The sequence below is a fragment of the Neltuma alba genome, unplaced genomic scaffold (genome assembly GCF_004799145.2).
Source record: "Neltuma alba isolate B1F8T4 unplaced genomic scaffold, ASM479914v2 tig00012116_pilon, whole genome shotgun sequence".
NCBI classification, from domain to species: Eukaryota; Viridiplantae; Streptophyta; class Magnoliopsida; order Fabales; family Fabaceae; genus Neltuma; species Neltuma alba.
This window is the reverse complement of record NW_021636668.1, coordinates 1203063-1220781: the sequence shown is the minus strand read 5'-3', so window position 1 is coordinate 1220781 and position 17719 is coordinate 1203063. Positions and strand designations below refer to the sequence as shown.

The following is a 17719-nucleotide window of genomic DNA, read 5'->3' as shown; positions in this document are numbered from 1 at the left end:
AACCTTTTCCCCTCTCCATTAGTGTTATTACGTCATATCAAGTTCGCTTCATCTATATCCTTTACAGCTTTATGAGATATATAGTATATATAGATATATAGATATATAAAATTAGTTGATGGATTTGATATTTCAGGACGCACAAACGAAAAAATGTGAGTTTCATCATTTATTACAGCCTCACTCTGGCTATCTGGATTAACTGAAAGTTGAGTGGAATAATGAAGAGACTGTGCCAGAAAGGCTGAACAACAAAAGACGATGAATTGTAGTTCATGATCATCAGTAGGATCAGCACTGAACAAAATTAATTACCGAGGTGAATCTTTCCTTTTTTATCGTGATTAATTACAATGAAATAATCAGTGCCACTACTACAGCACAGGAATAGACTCCGATTAGTACCTAATCATACTAAAAAAAAAAAACAAGAAGTGGTGATTGCTGATCGAAGATTTGGCTTTTATTTAACCCATACAAATATAATTGTTTTTGCATCTGGCCCCAGTAGAAGTGGTTCTTGAGTCATCAAAACCCTAAATTTTTCTATTTTTTTCCTCTTCAGTTATGAATTCATATAGATGGCTTACCTTTTTCATATCTCCATTTTCTTATGCTATTTAAGTGAAAACTCTCTCTCTCTCTCTCTCTCTCTCTATATATATATATATATATATATCCAACATAGAATCAGCCTGCTGGAATTTGGCAACCTTATTTTAATATATACTTGACTTGTTGATCTCCAATATATGTCTCCTGTGCCTGCTTTTGCCACAACAGTCCTCAAGAAGAATTATTATACTTCCCATGATCTGAACTGCCTCTCTCTCTCTCTGATGTAAGCACTTGTTTTCCTCCAAAATGATTATCCTCAAACCCAAATTGCCTCTCCCATGTCATTCCCACATAGCATGTTCACATGTACATGCCCGCATGATCAACATTATATCATCATGTCGTGCACATACATACACATCCATACAACAAAAAGAAATAGAAAAGTTGTTTTTTTTCCTAACGTAGGGGCTCAGGCTATTGCGTCGCCTGTATGTAGACTCTACTCAAAACAACAAAAAATTTACAACTTGCGGAGAGCTCGTTGTTCAGCCGCGTGTGCCAAACACTGATTGATTATTTGTGAGCATATGCGAGAATGCCTTATGCTAAACCTTTTACATAAGACATATTCTGCATGATAATCTAAGCTTTTAAGGATTTGAGCCATTGTTTTTCCGCCTGCTTTTTGTAGGCCCTTTTAGCCAGTTTTTCCTCCCTATATAATACCTGCCCTGGTTTTCTTCCTCTTTCTCAGAACCAACCCAATTACCCAGTCCACCATTTCCCTTCAAAACCTTGCAAGAACTCCTCCTGCTCATTGGTTGAACACAGATCGTAAAACCATGCAAGCCAGAGAGGTTTCCGGACTGAATTATCAGTTTCAGGTCCATTCAAGCCCATATGCATACCCACCCCATTACATCTCTCCGCAGAACAATATATCCACATTCCAGCTTCAAAGATTCGCCAATCAGCTATACAATTTCCAAAACCCTCCTCAAGTTCAGGACTTTAGTCCTCAATCATCGTGTCTGAGCGGCAATTCCACTTCTGATGAAGCAGATGAGCAACAACAGAACTTCATCATCAACGAGAGGAAGCACAGGAGGATGATATCGAACAGGGAATCTGCTCGCAGGTCACGCATGAGGAAGCAGAAGCACCTGGACGAGCTGTGGTCGCAGGTAGTATGGCTCAGGAATGAGAATCATCAGTTGATAGATAAGCTGAACCATGTGTCGGAGAGCCATGATCGAGTGGTTCAGGAGAATGCTCAGCTGAAAGAGGAAGCTTCGGAGCTTCGTCAGATGTTAAAGGACATGAGGCTCAACAGTCCCTGCCCTTCCTTGGGCCCTCTGGAAGATGTCCTCTGTAGCTCCTCGTACCTCGGATCTGATTCCTCCAACCAATCCTTAACCACCTCCATCGACCTGCTCGGCTAATTTGGAATGGAAGGCAGAGATTTTTTATATCTCTTTTGATTTTCTTTGTCTTTGGTTCCTCTGTCTGTGTGAAATAGTATGCAAAAATAGTAGTCTTTGCCTCCTTTTTAAGCCCTGTGGGGTGAGCTGATAAATGGCAATAACATGTTTTTTAGTATCTTTGTTCAAAATTATCTCCTCTCCTTGTGAACATTAAGAATTCAGACAAGCCATGTACCCCAGGGAAAAAAACTGCAGGATTAATTTGAACGCGTAGTTGAGTATGAGACGCAATTATATATCATCACTACCCAGAAAACAATTTTCTGCGGCTAGCTGGAAAACCAAGGAAATCTGGAGAATTCCTTAAAAAGGTGTCTAAACAAAGCACGAATGATATGTTAAGCCAAAATAATGGGTATGAATCTTTGTGAAAAATCAGAGGAGTAATAATGTGAGGTGGCAATGGGATGGGAATAGGTGGACGTGACGCAGAGAGAAGAAAGAAGGGGCCTGTGATGGTTATCAACTGATGATCCAAAAGTTACCGAAAAGGGAAAAACATAAGGACAGGCTAGCCACTAGAATCCCAAGTACTATTTTACTATTTGTGGCTATCTGAGGGCAACCTAGACTAATTTCATTGGAAAATAACCTTAAAAAGCTTCAGTAATCTGTTCTCCCAGACCTGGACACAGTGATGATCAAATTGACGCTCGCTCGTGCAATATGGCTCTTTGCCCAGATAAATTCCTAGATATTAATGCATTTTGTTCACACATCTTACCTTTAATGCATCTGGTTCACGTATCTTACCTTTAACTGTTCTTTGGTGACCTTTTGGTCACTCGTAAAAGTGAATGGGATAAGTTCACAACTTCGGTCACCGGGCTTGGCTCTGCTATTTCGGATGTTTCGCAGATTTAAGGTTACTAATAACTGAACTTCCCGTTGTACATAGGGATTGCAATCATACGTAGGTTTTCTTTGCTTAACGTGCCAAAAATAATAGACAGACAGAATGGGGCTGAATATTTAAACGTAAATCTTGAAGCGGTATAATGGAAAATTACTCTCTTAATATTTATTATGTATATTAATCATTTTTATTTTTTAAGTAGAGATATTAAATTTAACTTTCATCATCAATATTTTTTCCCCACCATGTCCCTACTAAAAGATTCTCAAAATAATTTGGAATATAGCTTATTTTTGCAGATATAATGTCTCTATCCATTCAAAGGCTATAATAATAAACAAGCTATGTTATATTGATTTTGTTGTTAGATCAATTTTTTATACATTGTCAGAATGAATTTAAAAGTTACACATATATACTACTACCTCTGGTCCTTAATATAAAAACTAATTGACTAATTTGAGTAGATTAAAAAAATTAGTTTAATTAGTTATTTGTAATAAATATATGTTGTCTTTCCTACAATATCCTTACTAATCAAGTGTATTGGTTAAAATTACTATTATTACAAGGACTATCTTGAAAAAAATGAATAAATATAAAAAATAAAGTGAATTGGCATATCATATTTATGATCAAATTAAATGAGTTCCTATATTAAGGATCGGATGTAGTATATTGTAGAAAGTAATTTGAGTATGAAATATGTTAGATATATTTTATTCGAAAAAATTTCGGTACTTTGTTTATATACTGAAAACACCTTTTTAATCAATCAAAATAAGTGGATTTCTTTTTATCTCATCACTAATCTTGTAACTAGCTCTTATTATCAATATTTTCAACATATAATAAAATTTAAAATCCACTTATTATTTTAATTTGATTGGAAATAAGCAAATTAAATATAAAATTTTAATTAGTATTATAGCTTTTCCTATTTTAGTCTTTTAAAAGTTTAACAGTGTTTGGATATTTCTAAATCTGTCAAGTATTTCAAAATGGACATATCAAACATGGCTATTATGAATGTTGTTTTCTCTAAAGTTCATTTATATATAGTATTCAAATTCAAATGTGCAAAATTTAATCAGGCATCAATACCTAATTAACTAAGAAATCTAAGCCTTAAAAATATATCATCTGTACAGTTATACGTACATGTATATATTCAAAGAAATTAAGAAAGTGATACAAGAGATCACCAAAGTGGTTCTTTTTTCATTTGTTTGTTTGTAAGAACTGATCAAAGTGATTCTGAATTCTACTTATATAGATATATATATATATATATATATAGATATATATATATATATATATATATCTTGTAATCATATTCCATTTTTTTTTTCTTTTACCCACTACATGCAATCAGTCTTCTAGAGGGAAAAGCTCCAAGACATGTACACGTTCTTGTACTTCATCTAATATTATCTCCAATAATTATTTTTTTTTTTCAGTGAATCTCTCGTAAAATAATTTTCAAAGTAATTGAATTTGAATGCTTCCATCTTTTACTTTTCCCCCAGCAAAGGCTGCCTGAAATTCTTTTTAGCAAAAGAGAAAGACACTCCACTCACTGCAATGAATTAATGGGGAAAGCATCTCATCAAACAGAAACCTCAACCAACAAAAGTATCTTCTTTCAACTTGCTCTCTGAATTGCTGGGTATTTAGTCCTTATTGCAAACGAATAATCCATTTCTTACATTCATGAAGTATTATCCATATCTTGCATAGATTAACCAAACGAAGATATACACACCAGTATGGCTAATTTACTTTGCAAAAAATTAAACTAAAACGAAAACTTGTATGCAGTTACTCGCAAAATTCAAACCGGGCAGATTTTGAAAGAATATTCTAGCTAGCATGTGATTCTTGGGTTTATATTCTTGAACTCGAACTATATATATTTATACAGATTTGCAAGTATGGACCGCACATTTGTTAACTCGCCGCTTACAATCGAGTTTCTTTAGTATTAACTCAACCAAGAACGGCCGAAGAAGAAAAACAATCAACAATAACGTTTTCTTGCTTCCTCTTTTTTTTTTTTTTTTTTTTGTGTGTTGGGAGGGTGGTTGACAAAGAACTGAAACCCTTCACATGCATTAACGTACATTCACTAATAAAATTCCTCGTACAAATTTATGACTCAGCTTGGCCCAAGTGCAGCAGATGTTGTCACATTTCGAATTAAGGTTTTTGTTTTCCTAAAAGATGTATATATCGTGAGCCAACTTTCGAAGTTGTATACGTATGATGATTTATATATATAGAGTGGATATATCTTAGTAAGAGATGTGATGACGATATTGATGGACAGAACATATCTAGTAAACAAATCAACCGAGATGAAGTTTTCTTTTGGCCCACAAGATTGCGAGCATATATATCAACGTTGAAAATAGATCATATATGGGTGAATCAAATCCGTATATAGATGCGCCCGTCACAAAAACACAAGTGATAGATGTGAGAGTCAGATCATAGCACAGAAGCAAGGAAAGGAAGATGTTAGAACTGTGTAGAATATATATCGAAGTCGATCTTCCTAATAACTTGGAGTCTTAAATATATATACAGATTTGACAGCAAGATATATATATGTTTGGGTGTGTGTTCGAAAGGCCAAGTAGATATTGCTGCTATGAAACGTGAAAACACAGTTTCAGTAAAAACCTCATACTGACGTAGAAATCGTGTCGACTTGTAGAACGAATTGTTGAAATAATGATACTCTTAAGTTTCAATGGAATTTTCCCAAACATATATAAAAAGAATGAAACTGAGGGTGACGTAAGAACCATAACGCCCCCGTCATCTTCCACTACCAATAATAATTCTCTGTTTTTCAAGAATCTATTTGTTCTTTGAAATTTATGGAGTTGCAGTATTCATGACTTGTGAATAATATAGATATATTGATTTATAATTCTATGCGAAAATCAACATCTCAAATGACAACTTCAAACACGCTGGCTTGGGTTTAAAGGATCAATTGGTAACCTCTCAAAACTTCGAGATCATGAATATAATCAGCAGTATATTATACATGAAAACTGAATCAATAGCAACTATGTGACTATTATTTTCGTTCAAGCGTCACTTGTTTAATTATTTCCCTGGTCACCCCAGTGTATTTGTACAGCGATGGTCTGGTTTTTCCTAAGAAGCAGGTGATAGATGATGAGCATGCTTTTTTTTTTTTAAAGCATAGGTATCTTTTTATTGGAGATAATCCTATTCGAGGCACTGTCGGCCACTAAATGTGAGCACCTTTCCTAACAGGATTCGAACCTTAATTCACCACGTCATGAGAAACTAGTCTCTTTTGCTAGATTCAAATCTTGTTGGTATGAGCATGATGAGTTCCAGAAATAAGTTCGCATCCTAGCTAGCCCCCGTAACGAGAACTAGTAAGCCCATCTTACATAAGCGTCAACCCATATCTATTTGCACACCACAGTTCTTTCGGGTCTGGCTTCTCTCTGCCGCAGTTATCGCCCGCTGCCCTCAGCTACCTTTATACGGCACCGTTTGGAGCAAAATCATAAGGGAGCAAGAATAATAAAATAAAGCGAAGGGGATTTTGATAAATGGATAAAGACAAAAGCGTTGGGTGAGAGAGGAGAAAATGCCTGCTAATTCTAGTTTGTGGACCCACCCACTCCAAAACATTTTCCTCAAAAACTTAGTTAGATATCTTTTTAAGCCTCTTAATTAAAGAAGTAAAATTTCCCTTCGCTTTATTTTATTATTCTTGCCCCCTTATCATTTGCTTCAAACGGTGCCGTATAAAGGTAGCAGAGGGTAGCGGGCGATAACCGCAGGCCGCAGCGGAGAAAAGCCAGATCCAGTTCTTTTTAATTATTATCTGAGATTATTTGGACAGGGCATATTAAAATGCCATATTTTAGAATTAATGTAAAGCTCTGGCCGATTATAATGACTATCTCGTCGTTAATCAAATTTAATACTACATATTAAATTAGTAACGTAATTAGCTAAAATGTGTTTAAGGTATAATATTTTTTTGTTACGCATAAGTATATTTTAATTAACTATCGTATAAAAAATATTTTAATTAATTATAAAATGGGAGTCTACTTTTTATTTTTTATGGTTTTTTTTTTTGGCCGAATATTTTTTATGGTTGGAAAGAAGACTTTAACCCTTGGGTTTATTAATTAAGTAGTCGAAACTTTCTTTTTTGAGAAAATTACCATAAAGTTCTAAAACAGAAAGTTAGTTATCAAAAAATTATAATGATAAGTGATAAACTTAAATTTGTTATCATTTTCTATTTTGAAATCTGCCATTACATGCTCTTCAGTTGTTAATAGACTTTAAGGTTTAAATTTCTTTTTGGTAACCGATTGTAATTCTCCTTTCTTTTTTTCCCCATCTAAATAAAAAATATGCCCGGGAAAGATGGGCATGAATCGGAGCAAACAACATTAAAATTATTTATTGATATTTACGTTATTGTTTTATTGACTAGTATTGATTAATATTATAGCTTCTGGAATAAGCTTATTTAGTTATTTGACATGATTAGGAGAGCAGGAGTGATGAATAAATGAAATAAAGATCCAGTAATAGCCCAAGTGTGGTGCCAACTGCCATAGCATCCCCAACATTCCATGAGAGAATTTCCCATTACTTGAAGAAAAGTCCAGCGATAATGAGCACTTTTACTTTGAAAGTAATAAGGTACTCCTCCGGTCCTAAATATAAGAGTTTTATATTTAGGACATCAGGAATATTATATATGTTTTCATGTGTTATATTTTGATGTTTGCAAAATCAAGGGTAATATTTTGTGGGACTTGTTTGTAGCACTAAGTATGGAGACAAATCCGATCTGTCGAGTATATTTTAAAAGTATTACCTTTGATTTTTAATATCAAAATTAGTTTGACTTTTAATTTGATTATAAATATAATACTTCAATCTATTTTGTCTCTCATATTTTTTTTTTTTAAATAGTCATTATAATAGTTGCACATATTAAATGTTCAACCAAATGATAGTTTTAACCCATACATAATTAGTAAGGATATTTTAGAAAAGATAACACATAGATTTTACAAATAACTAACTCAACAAGCTTCCTTAATTGACTCAAATTAGTCAACTAATTCTTATATTAAAGATCGGACATGGTATAACTTAAATGGTCGTGTATATGTGAGCAGGAAAAAAAATTTAGATATACTCAAACTAGTAATTAGTGATAAAACTCTTTTTTTTCTTCTGGGCCTCGAGTTACAGCTCTTTCAAGTTATGATCACTTTTAAGCAATTTCATATACCAGATATGCCTTGCCTCCAAAGTAGTTTGATCGACAAATTCCACGAGTTTCAAGATTTTTTTTAAAACTATTTTTAATCTTAAAAGTGTATTATTATTTCATACTGTTCTCAATATATACTTAATGTTGAAATAAATAAATAAAAATAAAAATATTTTAAATAAATCTCAAATATTTATATTGTCATCTCTCATCTGGCAGTTTTATTGGATTTTTTTGGCATAACTTGAGTGCCTATGCACCAAACGTGAAATTCTCGTGAACATTATCAGCCTAGTTGACTTGGGTGTTCCATTTTGTGATAAAGCTCTAGCCCTCTTTACTCTGATACGGGCACAATATCTAATATCTAATACGATCTCTTAATAGTTAATATTGAATGACTAAATGTATACTAGGACTAATAATTTTCTTAGTTGAGTGTGTGTGTTTGACATAATAAGAAATTTAAAATTAACTTAGAAACAAAAGCAAAAAATTTTTATCTGAAAATATTTTTTTTAAATGCTTTTGAAACATCCAAAAACCCTCCACGTCTGTTCTATTATTATATGAACAGGATAAAAAATAAGAGAAAGAAAGAAACAACAGTTTATATATGTATAAAAAGATATCTTTTTTAATATGAAACCTGGACCAATGAATTAAAAAGAAGGGCTGAAGATTGGATTTGCTTGGATTGAGGCGGGATTGAATGGCCAGTCCTAGTAATTAAGCAACCCAGATTAACCGAAATGGTTCACATTTTCATTTCATTTCTGGAGACACTCCTGCAAGTACAGTGCAAATAATAATAATGATAATAATAATCTGAGTCAAATCCGCATCTGTTTTCGCTTTCCTTGCTCCATCGACGCCAACCCCATTACCCCAACCTTTTTCAGATCAAACACTTACCATTTCTCTATAATTTAGTCTCCGATTGCCACCCCAAGTCCACTTTCTTTTATATAACTATTCCGACGCGGATTTCTCTGGTTGCGCGTTCAAGATTCAGCCCTCTCTGCTTTTGTATTGGATCTGATACCCCCTCTCCTCTCACTCGGCCTTCGCCTTCTCCTCAGTCGGCGAAGAAGAACCCGCTGCTACAATTTGCTCCTATCGCCTCTTTCAGCTCAAGATCGACGCCCCATTTGAGTTCTGATTCACACCCAGATATATCTTTGATCCAATGGCGGTTGCCGTCAGAGGAGGCCGAGGATCAGGCCTGGGTGGATTCAGCCTCCGTAGCTTCTTCTCCTACCGGATCTTCGTCTCTGCTATCTTCACCCTCCTCTTTTTTGCAACGCTTACCGTGCTTCTGAGTACCAATCCTTCCACGACGCAGGATGACTCTGTAAGTTCCTCTGTTCTGCATTTCATCATTGATTTGTATTCTCTCTATTATAATTGAAATCTAGTTTGTAGTTGCTCAGTTTGGAACGACTTGTTATTATAATTTTACTGTTTAGCACAACCGACATTGTAAGTGGACTATTTAAGCGAATCTCGTGTAACGGTTTGTATCTTTCCTTCAGGCGCTTCCTACAACTGGTAATGCCTACGTCCATCGTACCTTTTTGGCCTTACAATCTGACCCACTTAGGACACGATTGGATTTGATATACAGGCAAGCTAACGATCACATAACACTTGTGAATGCGTATGCCGCATATGCGAGGAAGCTCAAGCTTGAAATTTCTAGGCAGTTGAGGATGTTTGATGAATTGGCACAAAATTTTTCGGATATTTCGCTAAGGCCAACGTATCGAGCATCTCTGTTTGAGTCAGATGGGCCGGTCGATGAGGACGTTCTGAAGCAGTTTGAGAAAGAGGTGAAGGATAGGGTAAAAATTGCGAGATTAATAATGGGAGAGGCAAAAGAGAATTACGATAATCAATTAAAGATTCAGAAGTTGAAGGATACCATATTTGCCGTTAATGAGTCTCTTACAAAGGCAAAGAAGAATGGGGCTATAGCAAGCTTAATTGCCGCCAGATCAGTTCCTAAGAGCTTGCATTGTTTGGCAATGAGGCTAATGGGAGAGAGGATCTTAAATCCAGAGAAATATAGGGAGGAGGAACCTGAGCCAGAGTTTGAAGACCCCAGTTTGTACCATTATGCAATATTTTCAAATAATGTGATAGCTGTCTCAGTGGTGGTGAGATCTGTGGTAAAGAATGCAGCAGAACCATGGAAGCATGTTTTTCATGTGGTTACAGACAGAATGAATGTTGCTGCGATGAAGGTTTGGTTCAAGATGAGGCCAGTTGAAGGAGGTGCACATTTGGAAGTAAAGGCTGTAGAAGAATACACATTCTTAAATTCATCATATGTCCCAGTGTTGAGGCAATATGAGTCAGCAAAACTGCAGGAGTTTGAGAATCGGGCTGAGAACATAACAGAAGATGCTCTGTTGAGATCTAAACACATGTCCCTGTTGAGTCACCTACGATTCTATTTGCCAGAGATGTACCCTAAATTGCATAAAATCTTATTATTGGATGATGATGTTGTGGTTCAGAAAGACTTGACAGGTTTGTGGAAGATTGATTTAGATGGTAAGGTGAATGGTGCTGTGGAGACCTGCTTTGGCCCCTTCCACAGATATGCCCAATACTTGAATTTTTCTCATCCCTTAATCAAGGAGAGATTCAATCCAAAAGCCTGCGCTTGGGCTTTTGGAATGAATATATTTGATCTTGATGCTTGGAGGAGTGAAAAGTGCACAGATCAGTACCATTACTGGCAGAAAATGGTGAGTCTTTTACTTCTCAAGTACTGATTTTTTTTTTTTTTAATGACATGAGTACTGATAAATTCACGCCTGAATATAATGTCAAATTGTCAATTTGTGTTTTCCCCTTTCTTCTAGTACGGGGACATGGCTTTACCAAGCGAAAGCCTTACAATTTGCTAAAACGAAGTTACCTGATTAATGCTTTAGCTGCCCCCTGTGTATCTTGTCATAGTTAATTGTTTAAATTACTAAATTCTTTTTTTTTTGGGTATTTTAAATTGCTGAATTCTTTTTCCCACGGATTCTTGTATCAGAATGAAGACGGAACATTGTGGACATTGGGGTTGCTTCCACCCGGTCTGATTACCTTCTACTCCGCAACCAAGTCACTGGACAAATCCTGGCATGTGCTTGGGCTAGGATTCAATCCCAGTATTAGCATGGATGAGATCAACAATGCTGCCGTCATTCATTACAGCGGAAACATGAAACCTTGGCTTGATATTGCTTTGAACCAATATAAAAATCTTTGGACCAAGTACGTGGACAATGATATGGAATTTGTGCAGATGTGCAATTTTGGCCTCTAGTTGAGTTAACCAGATGCTCGAAGTATCAACGACTATTTACTGTGTTCCTTCAGAATTTTGGATGCCATGTCAACAGCCTTCAGAGCAAAGCTCTGTGTTGATGCCACCTGATGATTCCGTAGATTTTAATCTTCAGATGGCGAGCTTTAAGTATGAAAAATTGGATTGGAAATTGTACACGTAGTATTATTCTTTTTATTTGAGCCTCTTTAGTATTTCTTTATCTGCTGATGACAAAGCGCAACTCTTCACCTTTTCTTTTAATACCCCTCCAAGACGGGCATTCTTGTTTTCTTCTGAATGTATCTTTACTTTGTGTCCGTAGTTGATAAAATTACATGCCACACAGGAAGGTCTTTTGGAAGCGTGCATCGTCTACACTCTGCTCTGATGGTGTATCTGTTTAGAATAAAATGTTAACATTTCAACAGGATAAGTAGTTTTGGCTTCTTTTTGGTCTATATACTGATTTCTTTTATGTTGACGTCTTGGATGTACCTGATAAGGATTGAAGGATTTATTTGAGCTGTTGTCTCAGTTCCTTAGTATTTTCGCTATTTTTTATGAGCGTTGTTGAGAAAAAATTACAGTGCTTCTAGTATTTTTTTTTGTACAATGGTTTTCTTTGAATGACATGTCAATGAATTCGGCTTTATTTGAAAAGGAAAAGACAAATTCAAATGTATAACATTCTCTGACTATAAGTCTATGAGACCATGACCTCCAGAGAGGAAGTCAATGCCCAATAAACATTGGCATTCAAACCCAGCAGCTTAGTGCAGCTGGCAAGCGAACCGTTAATATTCATGATTTGATTCTTGCCTACAGGACCACGCTTTAAAAAAAAAAAAAAAAAAGAGGCCTCTGAGTGTCACCTGGCACTTGGTTCAATTAATAAGGAGTTATACCAATTTAACTAGAGACATTGAAGTTTGAGAATGCAAGAGTGTTAAACACTTATTAGTAGAGCTTTGCCGTCCTTATCAGCCTTCTCAGTTCGATCGGGATTAGTCTAAACTCCTAATGAATTCTCCAAATTAAAGTGAGGTAGGCCTAGAATACTGAATGCTCTCCGTAACAAAGGGAAAAAAAAAAGAAGCACTAGATCAACTTTTTACCCAAGAGGTAAGAGTAAGAAACCCCATATTGGGTGTTTAATACCGAGAGAAAAAGTCTAGATCTGTTTATCGTTAAAAAGAGTGCCCTTTTTAACAAATGTTCTCTGTTTTTCCCTTAGGAAGTAATTGGAGACCCACAAATTTAATCAAATAGCTGGAATTATACAACCAAATAGGATTGATGATGAAGAGGAAATCTGTTTTGGTCTGATGTAAAAGGCTAAGAAGAAATCACATCTGCTGATGCAAGGGCACATACACAAGTTAAACAGGAGTAAGGGCACACATTGTGGCATGTACAGTAAAATTACAGTGTAGGAACTGAGGGCCCTCTTAAAAATGAGAATATTTAGGATGAAAATGCAAATGGGGAAAATGGTGGATCTATATATAAACGGAAATTAAAATATCCCGAGTGATGGGGATAAAATAGAAAAAGAAAATGATCGGCAACAAATTTAAAGTAAGATGAATATAGATTCATCCTCTCTTTTAAAATAAGTTCAAAGATTTGCCCGACGAAAAGAAATTTGTTAAGAACATATTATCTCCGGTTCTAATTATAAAACTTCATTTATAAATTACAAACGGAGTCTTATAATTAAAACCGGAGGTATTATTCAAAATGTTAGCAAAATTTCTTGATCAAGTGAATTTTTCTTCATTGCAATCATAGACACAATTTATATTAGAGACTGTCAAAATCTCACATCTCATTTCTAATGTGCCCAGTGCCCAAATTATAAAATCCAGATCTTTTTATGATAACATTAATTATAAAATCCAAATTCTTTGGATATTGAAAATGACATACTACACATTTTTTAGAATTAATTTTACCGATTATCTAAAATATAACTACAACAAATAAAAAGGCAAAAAAAAAAAAAAAACAGGGACTTGTATAGAGTTGTGAAGGTTGTTGAATTGTAAACGAATAAAATATAAAGAACAGGAAAAAAAAAAAAAAAGAATCAAATAGCCTCCACATCATTCATAATTCATAATCTTGAGTAAGGGTTGCTTTTGTAGTGGAAGAGTTTGTTTTGTTACATTGATACTAAAAATATCTCAGCATTAGAATCTCTCACGTATAACTATATTGCTATTTGCTACACCTTTTGTTATAAGAAAAATATAGATTTAAATCTAATTTTAGCATAAGCCACAGCAAGGTAAACCGAATCAAACTAGATTTAGTGCCATTTCAAACAAATCCTCAAAGATTTGCCAGATTAGGTTTTGTTTAATTTGATTTTTTTTATCGAAAACCGACCCCAACAACGGTCCAACCTTTGAAGCGGGAGGGATAAAGGTTCAAAGAAGCGGCATGAGCATGATCGACGTGGGCTACCCGTCCTGGCTGCTGCGCGAAATCAACGGTCTTGATTCCTCGAAGCGTTCCCACCTACCGATTAGTTGAGCTCCTTTGACTCGTTTATTATGTCCTAATTTCTTATCTTTAGACTCTTGATTCTCTCCCTGTACTGGAAGGTGGGTAGTTCGGTCGTGGTGCGCTGTCAACCCTTTTTAATCTGTTGCTTTCTGCCATACCCAGATCTCATTTCCAGTAATTCAACTATCTTCATTTCTCAATCCTTAAGATTCAGGATTCAGGTTTGCCTTTTTAATCCTTATTCTAACTTTTTGTGGTATTATTCGTGTGCTGAATTGCCGATCCTTCTGTTGCCGAAAAATTCCACTTTGCTTCTTCTACTGTCGTTCTTTCGTTGATTAGATTCTACTCTCTCTGTGTTTTCTAAATATTCCAGAAGATAATTGCTTCATCTGGGATTTGTTGATTTCTCTATTGATTAAAAATCTTTGTTATTTGACGGGTGCGACATGTTTCTTTACCTTGATCATGGTGATTTGTCTTTTACATGCAGTGGATACACTGCTTGTTTTATTTTGCTGGGTTTACCCGCTGTCATCCTGTGTTTGAAATAATGTGAGATATTATGAAACTCGGGCAGTTTGCTGTATATCTATGCACATCTACTGCACATTTTACATTTTTGAGGTCTAGAAGACATGGTCCTTGTTTTATATTGGTGAACTTATAGAAAAGTATAAGCTTGTTGCCTTGTTGGGTGGCTTTTTTGTAACTTATGTTTCCTTTGTTGACGCAACTCGGAGAACCTATGCTATAAGATCAAGGTGCTCTAGCGTTTTTACAGCTCTCTTCTCCTTTGTTGAAAATATCATATCGTGGAGGAAAATTATTGGGTAGATGCCCTTAATTAAGTATTTATCGTCTTCTGTTCTGTTGGTTTGCACATTTCATTTTCCTTTGGATGATACTATATGGTTTTTGCCAAGTTTTTAACATTTGTTGTATATTTTCATTATCTCATGTGCATTACCAAATATTGGGCAGGATATAAATTATGGCCACTCCTCCCACAAGAATAGGACTTGCTGGGCTGGCTGTGATGGGCCAAAATCTGGCTCTCAATATTGCTGAGAAAGGCTTCCCTATTTCTGTTTATAACCGAACCACATCCAAGGTTGATGAGACTGTGGAACGAGCTAAACAGGAAGGAAATCTCCCTGTATATGGCTTCCATGACCCCGAATCCTTTGTCAAGTCCATTCAAAAACCTAGGGTTGTGATCATGCTTGTGAAGGCTGGGGCACCCGTTGACCAGACCATTAAGACCCTATCCATGTACATGGAGAAAGGTGATTGTATAGTTGATGGGGGTAATGAATGGTATGAGAACACCGAGAGGAGAGGGAAAGCAATGGCTGAATTGGGTTTGCTTTACCTGGGAATGGGAGTTTCAGGTGGTGAGGAGGGTGCTCGACACGGTCCCTCTTTGATGCCTGGCGGTTCTTTTGAGGCTTTCAGATACATAGAAGACATTCTCCTGAAGGTGGCAGCTCAAGTTCCTGACAGTGGTCCTTGTGTTACATACGTTGGTAAAGGTGGATCTGGCAATTTTGTGAAAATGATCCATAATGGAATTGAATATGGTGACATGCAGCTGATTGCTGAGGCTTATGATGTGCTGAGGTCAGTTGGAAAATTGTCAAATGAGGAACTACATAATGTCTTCTCTGAATGGAACAAGGGAGAACTTCTGAGTTTTCTTATTGAAATTACTGCAGACATATTTGGAATTAAGGATGATAAAGGAGATGGATATCTGGTTGACAAAGTTCTTGACAAAACTGGCATGAAGGGTACTGGTAAGTGGACTGTTCAGCAAGCTGCTGAATTATCAGTTGCTGCTCCCACTATTGAAGCCTCTTTGGATGCTAGGTTCCTTAGTGGGTTGAAGGAGGAAAGGGTTGAAGCTGCAAAGGTCTTCAAATCAGGTGGCTTTGGTGATATCTTGGCTGATCAACCTGTAGACAAGGAGAGGTTGATCGATGATGTTAGGAAAGCTCTTTATGCAGCAAAAATCTGTAGTTATGCACAGGGAATGAATCTAATTCGTGCAAAGAGTATTGAAAAGGGATGGGATTTGAAGTTGGGAGAACTAGCAAGAATTTGGAAAGGTGGTTGCATCATAAGAGCAATATTCTTAGACAGAATCAAGAAGGCATATGACAGGAACCCCAACCTTGCTAACCTTCTTGTGGATCCTGAGTTTGCAAAGGAAATAATTGATAGGCAATCTGCCTGGAGAAGAGTTGTATGCCTTGCTATCAACTCTGGCATCAGCACGCCAGGTATGTCCGCCAGTCTTGCTTATTTTGATACATACAGAAGGGAAAGATTGCCGGCCAATTTGGTGCAAGCTCAGCGAGACTACTTTGGCGCTCATACATATGAAAGGATCGATACGGAGGGGTCTTTCCATACTGAATGGTTCAAGCTTGCCAAACAGTCGAAAATTTGAGATAACTGGTATTGGAGCCCGTCAGAATTCCCAATAAATGCAATGTTTTCTCCTCAAGACTGTTTGCTGAGTGGGGATTACGCACCTGCCATATGACGAAACTTTATTTTTTATTTGAAGTGTTTGGTTTTTCGTTTATCAACTAGTTTAACGTGTCCACGCTGGTCCTGCTGAGATTGTCTCAATATGTTGCTTTTTCTCCATCTGCGAAGATTTCCGCAGCCCAGCCAACTATGTTTAATAAGTCGCTGTACGTCTTGAAGCTTTTAATATCATTTGGTGCTTTTCCTTTCATATCTGGTCTTTATATCCACCTCTTCTAATGATCGAATCGGTTATATGGTAGCAGCTTCTGCAGATCTAAGCAGTCCCCCTTCTTTTCCATCATCCTTCCTCTGTTTTTGTTGAGAAGATTGTGCTATTTTACAATTCTCTTTAGAGTCTTCTATTTCAATAAAAATATTTCAAATTGCTTTAAAACTTGACAAAATTCTATTTTCATGGAATACTGCATTAGGGAGGTTAAGAATCAATATAAAAAGTGCATCTGAAAGTGATAGAATTTTCAGGAGAAGGTGAACAGTAACACAAAATCCACCACCACGCAATGTTCCTTCAAGAACCATATATGCCATGAGATTTCATTTCTGATTCGCAACGGAAATCTCGCATTATGGTAGCCCTGATGAAGTTATTAAAATCAATTACTGATTATCGTTAAACTTCCCGTTCCAAATCCCGGAAATGGGGCTTCTAATTATTAATTTTCATTTAAAATTTATTTTTCAAACTACTCTGATAGATGATGCTTCATCACCTGAATGATTGGAAGATCTCTACCGAAGTGTTTTTTTCTTCCCCAGGACCCATTCTTTTCTTTGTCCTAAAACACGAACGCATGATGACATTGTTGCTTCTAGTTATCTTAACTAAGTCAAACCCAAAATTGACCATGTCTACCAAAACCTCTTTTTTTCCCCCACTTCCTCGCTCTTCTACTCAAACTTCAACGTTAGTGCTGCTTAGCTATTGGCGCAGCGACAAAAAAAAAAGGCATACATAAATCACAACCGGAAATTTTAGAGGGGGAAAAAGGAGGGACAAGTCCTTCTAAAATCTGGTACAAATGTAGTTTTGAAAGAATCACCTGCTTCCTGCATGGTGAGTGTGCACTCTTGGCTGGGAAGGGTTACAAGCACTGCATCAAAGCAAACACGCC

General features: G+C 36.1%; 3 protein-coding genes across 3 annotated transcripts; all 3 read left to right on the top strand.

Moving 5' to 3' along the window:
* Window positions 1–1182: 1182 nt before the first annotated feature.
* On the top strand, window positions 1183–2173 carry LOC114722981 (basic leucine zipper 43-like). The gene has a single exon (XM_028909116.1). The coding sequence runs from the start codon at window positions 1404–1406 to the stop codon at window positions 2001–2003; it is 600 nt and encodes a 199-aa protein (XP_028764949.1). The 5' UTR covers window positions 1183–1403; the 3' UTR covers window positions 2004–2173.
* A 6843-nt stretch (window positions 2174–9016) lies between these two features.
* Window positions 9017–11980, top strand: LOC114722794 (probable galacturonosyltransferase 9). Its single transcript, XM_028908890.1, has 3 exons — window positions 9017–9557; window positions 9739–10959; window positions 11256–11980. Exons 1-3 carry the CDS (start codon window positions 9393–9395, stop codon window positions 11529–11531), a joined length of 1662 nt encoding a protein of 553 aa, XP_028764723.1. The 5' UTR covers window positions 9017–9392; the 3' UTR covers window positions 11532–11980.
* Window positions 11981–13981: 2001 nt separating this feature from the next.
* LOC114722935 (6-phosphogluconate dehydrogenase, decarboxylating 2) lies at window positions 13982–16796 on the top strand. Its single transcript, XM_028909055.1, has 2 exons — window positions 13982–14266; window positions 15030–16796. The coding sequence occupies exon 2, from the start codon at window positions 15040–15042 to the stop codon at window positions 16498–16500; it is 1461 nt and encodes a 486-aa protein (XP_028764888.1). The 5' UTR covers window positions 13982–14266; window positions 15030–15039; the 3' UTR covers window positions 16501–16796.
* The last annotated feature ends 923 nt before the right edge of the window (window positions 16797–17719 follow it).